This window comes from Trifolium pratense, linkage group LG1, assembly GCF_020283565.1.
Source record: "Trifolium pratense cultivar HEN17-A07 linkage group LG1, ARS_RC_1.1, whole genome shotgun sequence".
In the NCBI taxonomy this organism is placed as follows: Eukaryota; Viridiplantae; Streptophyta; class Magnoliopsida; order Fabales; family Fabaceae; genus Trifolium; species Trifolium pratense.
This window is the reverse complement of record NC_060059.1, coordinates 37,644,197-37,651,027: the sequence shown is the minus strand read 5'-3', so window position 1 is coordinate 37,651,027 and position 6,831 is coordinate 37,644,197. Positions and strand designations below refer to the sequence as shown.

The 6,831-nt window shown below is 33.9% G+C and overlaps 2 protein-coding genes across 2 annotated transcripts; both read right to left on the bottom strand.

The window, feature by feature from the left end:
• Positions 1–1,504: 1,504 nt before the first annotated feature.
• LOC123893684 lies at positions 1,505–2,104 on the bottom strand. The gene has a single exon (XM_045943465.1). It carries the CDS (start codon positions 2,102–2,104, stop codon positions 1,505–1,507), a length of 600 nt encoding a protein of 199 aa, XP_045799421.1.
• Positions 2,105–3,293: 1,189 nt separating this feature from the next.
• Positions 3,294–4,753, bottom strand: LOC123914548. Its single transcript, XM_045965753.1, has 7 exons — positions 4,647–4,753; positions 4,370–4,564; positions 4,165–4,269; positions 3,997–4,063; positions 3,809–3,904; positions 3,623–3,725; positions 3,294–3,495 (listed from the first exon to the last, which is right to left on the bottom strand). The coding sequence occupies exons 1-6, from the start codon at positions 4,739–4,741 to the stop codon at positions 3,633–3,635; spliced, it is 651 nt and encodes a 216-aa protein (XP_045821709.1). The 5' UTR covers positions 4,742–4,753; the 3' UTR covers positions 3,294–3,495; positions 3,623–3,632.
• Positions 4,754–6,831: the final 2,078 nt, after the last annotated feature.

Genomic DNA, 6,831 nt, shown 5'->3' with positions numbered 1-6,831 from the left:
GATATGAACATAGCTTATACTGAGTATAGATGATTTTGGAAATGTTATAGATTTTCTATTTAGTATAAATTTGGTGGTGATAAAAACATAACTTGGTGGATATCAGTGTTCTTAGTGTTCTTTTCATGACATAATTTGTTGGTAGTTGTGTGACCGTTTCCCAAACAGTACTTTCCTTCAATCCATAGTCTTCAGATGTCAATTGCTGAAGCTATGCTATTCATTTGTTCAACCAATATTTATTTGATTTATGTTGATTGTTTTTTTTTTAACCGAACAAACTTAGGAGGTTTATTGAATTGAGATTTTATGAGACAATTTTGCCAAAAAAAGTCTTGATGATTTTATGAGATTTTGTTGGACTATATTGATTTTGTGAGATTTTAAAGACTTTTTTACAAAGATTTTTTTACAATCAAGATTTTTAACACATGATTTGAATGAATTTTGAGAGATTTTTTCAAAAAACTTTTTTACAATCAAGATTTCATAATACTTTATATATTACGAAACTTTTGTATATTAAGAAAATTTTAAAAGAATCAATAAATTTTAATAAAAGAAATTATATTTTTTTGGGAATCCAAAGATTTAAAAAAAACCTTACATTTTTTTTTTACGTGTATGTTTCTTTTTTTTTGGCACATTTTTAGGTATATGTTTCTAATTACCAATAAAAAAGTTATCACCACTACCACCATTGATGGAAAATAGAAGCAGATGAATGTGTGACGAAAAAAATTTGTTTGTCGTTGTAATTAATCAAAACTTTGTAAAAAAGATGTAGAATTTGTTAAAATATTTTTTTGCAAAAAAACATATTTGATAGGTAAAGAAGAAGAAGAAAACCGGTATAATGATGATGAAAGTAAAAAGTCTTGAAGAGTTTGAAAAATTCTCAAGGATTTTGGGGAGATTGTTGAAAAAGTGAACAAAGAAAAGAAGAAAAAACCGGGTGCACTGATGATGAACTGTGAAAGTAATAAAGAAGAAGAAGAAATTTTATACACATGAAAGTAAAAAGTCTTGGAGAGTTCAAAAAAGTCTCAAGGCTTTTGGTGAGATTGTTGAAAAAGTCTGTCAAGAATCCATCAAAATCGGTAGACTTTTGAATACCAATAGACATTTTAAAAGTAGGAACAAATCTCAATTGAATACCAACGGATTTTGTTGCCCTGAAAAAAAAATCTTATTTGTCTTGATTGAATACCACAAGATTTATTTAACTTTTTTAAAAGTCTTGATTGAATATACCTCAAGATTTTTTTGTCATAAAAAGTCTTTTAAAATCTCATGAAATCTCAATCCATTACACCCCCTTAATTCATATCATTAATTAATAAATGTTCAATACATAAGAGAATAATCTCAAGTATATGGAAATTAGCGCAAACATTGGCCGCCCTAACAAGAGTGTGAGCAACCAAATTCGTTTGTCTCCTAATAAACTTAACCTCAAAGTTTACATAAGAAAATGACATAAGAAGAATAATGTCGTTAACAATTAAACTAAATTCTGAATTGCCTCGTCTTCTCGAATGGATAGCGTCAACCAACAACTTTGAGTCACTTTCAAATTAAACTCGCTGATTGGATAGCCTATTTCACGATGGATAGCCTCTTTCATAGCATGTAATAGTGTCCATGTTTCGCCTTCCACTATGGAATAAAAAGGTTGCTGCCATTGAGTCAAACCAGTCACAAAATGCCCATTGGTATCACGAAAGCAAAAACTCATAGAAGTAACACCAGACTCAACTACAAACGCAACATCAACATTACATTTTATCCATCTCACTCCTGGTTTCTCCCATCGAACCGGCCTAGGATCCTCAACATGAACAACATTATGACGCTGCAGTTGGTGGACGGTAAACCACTCATTCCAGACGACGAACGACATGCTTCCAACTTGGCTCGGGGACTGAATATTGTCATTCCAGATCTTGTCGTTTCGATTATGCCAAATGCACCAAAATAACGATGCAACCCGTCCTATCGTTGCAATGTCCTCATTTCTGCAAATTCGAAACACCATGTCTGCGATTGTTCCATGTTGGTAAGCTGTATTCTGCAGCAACTGTGACAAGCCTGCGACCGACATTCGCGGGTTGCTACGCATCCAAAAAACACATGAATATCATCTTCTACCTCAACATTGCACACAAGAGAATTTAGTTCACATTCTACATAACGTTGTGTTAAGCGAACCCCCGTCGGCAGACACCCCCTACACAACCTCTAGAGTAAGCGACGCGTTTTGTGAGGAGATTGAGTTTTCCAAATATCATTCCAATTAATTACCCTCTACATTGTGCCAATCGCTTCGAACAATCACTAGTGCAGAAAGGGGATTCCACTACCGGCCAAATAGGGATTCCACTACTGGCCGCGGCCGGTAGTAAACACACTCGTCGTTGTAAGTCAATACTTTCCACGACGGGTCTTTTTATACCCGTCGTGGTATGTCAGGTTTCTACTGTATTATTAATTAAATTTATGAGGATTCCACGACGGTTTTTACAAATACCGGTAGTGGTATGTATGAGATTCCACTACGGGTATTTTCAATATCCGTAGTGGTATGTATGGTTTTCATTTTTTTTTTTTAGAGTCTGGGATTCCACTACCGGTATTTGTAAATACCGGTAGTGGTATGTATAGTTTTCATTTTTTTTTTTTAGAGTCTGGGATTCCACTACCGGTATTTACAAATACCGGTAGTGGTATGTATGGTTTTCATTTTTTTTTTTTTAGAATCTGGGATTCCACTACCGGTATTTGTAAATACCGGTAGTGGTATGTATGCTATTCCATTTTTTTCTTTAGAATTGAGGATTCCACTACGGGTAATTACAAATACCCGTAGTGGTATGTTAGTTTTCACTACTGATTGTTATAAATATCAGTAGTGGTATGTTAGTTTTGTAACATGACCAAATTACAAATATCCTGTGCCTGCATATTAGTAGTGGTGTGTAGTTTTGTAACATGACCAAATTTCATCACAGACCCCAAAGAATGAGCCATTGCTGCTAGTGCTAAAGCTATATGTTAAAAATCAGTTGCACTAGCAACCAATAACCACACAACAATTGCCTTTAAATTTCCAACATCTTGATGCAAATTAGATAAGAAAGTAGCAAGATCATTTCCATCAAACAATTCATGTGCAGTTAAACTATGCTTCTCATGCAACAGCATCATAAAATTCCATCACCTGATAAACAGTCCTAATTAAAATACCAATTCCTAAAATACCAATCCTAAAATACCAATTCCTAAAATACCAATTCTAAAATACCAATCCTTCATAAAATACCAATTCCATCACAAAAATACCAATTCTAATACCAATTCCTTCATAAAACCATCCTAAAATAGTCCAAAATAAACAGTCCAAAACAGTGAGATGCACATCCGAGCCAAAATACCAATTCCATCACCTGATCTGCTTCCAAGACTCAAACTAAAGCTAATAACCAATTCATCACCCTGCAGAATCTCAAATTTGACAGAAACAAAGTTCAAATAAACAAGTGTAAACTAAAATTGCTGCAATGTATTGAATAGACCAATTTGCAAAAACAAAGTTCAAATAATTAACTATTCTATAACTCACCAGATAAATCTTAACCCTCCAATAACTCCAAAAAATATGTTGACCAACGTAATCGCAATTCATACATCTCCTCAGCTGTTAACTCTTTTGGGTCATTAAATACCTACAATAAGTAAATAATAATATAAAACTATTCTTGACTCGGTTATAAAAAATTATTGATGTATAAAAAATAAAAATTATTACCTCCATCCAAGAATCAGTTATCTTAGCAGTGACAATGTCCAACATATTTTTCATTACATAGTATCCACAGTCATTTGAATTATATTGTTTCCTCGCCTACAAATTATATATAGTAACATTTGATCAAAAAATACCACACTTACTTATCAAAAAAGTAAATATATATAAAGTTAGAATACCACACTTACTTGTGGATAAAGCCATACGGTATTGTTCTTTCTATTGCCATTCGCCATTTGATCAACCGTAAAAACACTAATTCATAAGAAAAAAAAGCCGCATAAAATCATATAAAATTTGTAATAATTTATGTTTATAGTATATAACCAAAACCCCTAAAGTATAAACTTAATTACCTTGAAACAATTTTCTCCATTATTGGATTAAGTTTCCAATGTAGTGAACAAATAACAACCACGGTATTTATCTTTGGACAAAGTATTATCAACTGCCAATGTCCTCTGTACGCGTGCGTGGAAGAACAGTATTATATTGTTAATAACTATGAGTTATAAAAAATAAATAAGTATTAAAAAAATACACAAATTCATACAAACTTACCCATGGTTAAATGGTAATAATTGACACTCTTTCTTTTCATTTTGTAACTTATGCTGGATGTATTTCTTGCATTTACTTTGAGATATTCTCTGATCACTTTTTTTCCCAGCATCACCAACAATGTTCAGAAAAGTTGGTTCCAAAATTCCATATACATTTGTGGTGTTGTTTTCAATGCATAAACGATGAATGTACCTGAATATAATTTTAAAGTTAGGAGAGATATATAACATATTAGCAGATATTGAGATAGTAGTAAATAAGAAAGTACACTTACGAGCACCAAACACTTAGAGTACTCATGTCGAGCCAAATAAAACCCACCAACAACTCTCTTATACACTTGCAAGACATGAGAAAATTAGTACACATTGAACAATGAATTAATTCTACATTCAAATGATCATCACCCCTTTTCAGAACCATCATTAACAATTTCTGAACATCGTCCATGTTATCTTGAGCCTCTGCTACCGGTGCAGGAGAACGACTTCCTTTTGCGCTTTCAGTGACAACAACCTCCTTGAGTTCATTTTGCATCTTGACCGGTGCAGGAGAACAACTCCCTTTTGCGCTTCCGGTGACAACAAGTTGTTCAGTTTGCGCTTCAGGTACCATGACTCTATTATTTGTATCAGAGGTTTGGGATAAACCCATGGACTTTAGTGTCTCCATAAGAGAATCTTGCATCATCTTACGCTCTTGCGCCAACTTTTCCTCAAACTTAGCTTCCAAATCTGCTTTAAATGCTGCTAGTTGCTCTTTGACATCTATACCTTGACTTTGACGTGAAACCTTTGATCTTCCCCAGTAAGTGGTAATGTTATGTTTTTTTCCAACACCACGAACACTACCACCATGCTCAGGTGTTCCAATGGCTTCTGTTAGGACATCGTGACGTCTCGTTGGAACAAAGTCACCCTTTTTTGAGTCTTCAACAATTTTCTCCTACAACATGCACAAACAAAGTCACAATATAGTAAATAATTGTGTTACTTGAAGCAAAAGCATGATTATAATGTTACTTACAATTTTCTCAGCAACTTTTTTTACAGGCTCGGATGTGAATTCTCCCCCTTTCTTTTGTCGTGCTCTCGTCCATGTCTCATAGCGTTCCGGTGGAGATGGATGACGATCATCATCAGTTAAGCCAGAACTATCTTTCGATAAGGACAATCTCTTTTCATTGATCATCTGCTCCTCGAGCCTCTTATACCCTCCACGGGATAATACATGTGGGTAAACATTCTTTGCATGATTCTCCCTACCCTTTTGACTTTTTTCCTATTATAAACTCAAATAATTAGTAATGTAAAAATCACATTCAGCAGTTTCAGCAGTTTCAGCAGACTTAGGCAATGTTAAAGACAGTTTCAGTCAAGTTTCAGTCAAGTTTCAGTTTCAGTCAAGTTTCAGCAGACTACCAACAATGTTAAAGACAGTTTCAGTCACAGTTTCAGCAGTTTAGGCAATGTTTTAACGCAGTTTCAGCAGAATCACAGTTTTAGGCAATGTTAAAGACAGAAACAGCAGTTTTCGCGCGGTTTTAGCGCAGTTTTAGCGCGGTTTTAGCGCAGTAGCAGCAGTCAAGACATAAAAATCACAAAATCACAAATCACAAAACACAATATTTAACACAGTAGCAGCAGTAGCAGCAGTCAACACAGTTTAATGATTTTGAAATTACACTAACCTTAAAATCAGAGGTCTGTCGATACTTCACAAACTCTTCCCATATATCTTTTTTGATGTAAGGATACTTGACGTATGGAGGAACGTCATCTGGTTTGGGGTCTGTGATATAAGTTCTAGTCAACCGTGATTTAAAATCTTTCCACCGCTCCGCCGCATAGTGAAACCATATTTTCTTAAAATGATCATTCCTTTTTGCATCATCAAACTCGGGTATAACAAAAATAGCCTAAAATATTTACATTAAAAAATTTGGTGTTAGCATAAGATGTATTTGATATGATAATAAAATATAACAAAATGTTGAATTTCAAATACCTTAATATCTGTCCACATAGCATTTTTTACTCCTTCAGGTATATGTTTCCACAACTCTTTCGCAATACTGCATCTTTCTCGAGTAAGAAGTGCTACGTAACTCTTAAAATGGGAGGCATTGTTACCATAACACTCTCCAGTTTCTAGATCAAACTGGAGAGGGATCTTTATACCCGTTTTACGAACGTTTTCAATTGCTTTCAACATAGTGGGACCTCTAACACTTTTTTTATTACGTTGACTAGTTTCAGCAGAGTTGTCGGTTGAATCAGCCATATCGTATCTGTTTACACAAAACACAAAAAAGTTATATTGTCGGTTGAATCAGATTATGCAGAAAAAATTATGCAGAAAAAAAAATTATGCAGAAAATGGTTCTAACCATTTTAAATATCAAATTATGCAGAAAAAAAAATAAGCACAAGCTCATAATTAAACATAAGTTATATTGC

Excerpts from the sequence above, each read along its gene's own strand:
- LOC123893684 (XM_045943465.1), bottom strand. The coding sequence starts at position 2,104 with ATGTCGGTCGCAGGCTTGTCACAGTTGCTGCAGAATACAGCTTACCAA.
- LOC123914548 (XM_045965753.1), bottom strand. The coding sequence starts at position 4,741 with ATGTGTACTAATTTTCTCATGTCTTGCAAGTGTATAAGAGAGTTGTTG. Across the intron at positions 3,905-3,996 it reads CCGTATGGCTTTATCCACAA|GCGAGGAAACAATATAATTC; the intron begins GTAAGTGTGGTA and ends TATAATTTGTAG. Across the intron at positions 3,726-3,808 it reads TAACTGATTCTTGGATGGAG|GTATTTAATGACCCAAAAGA; the intron begins GTAATAATTTTT and ends TACTTATTGTAG.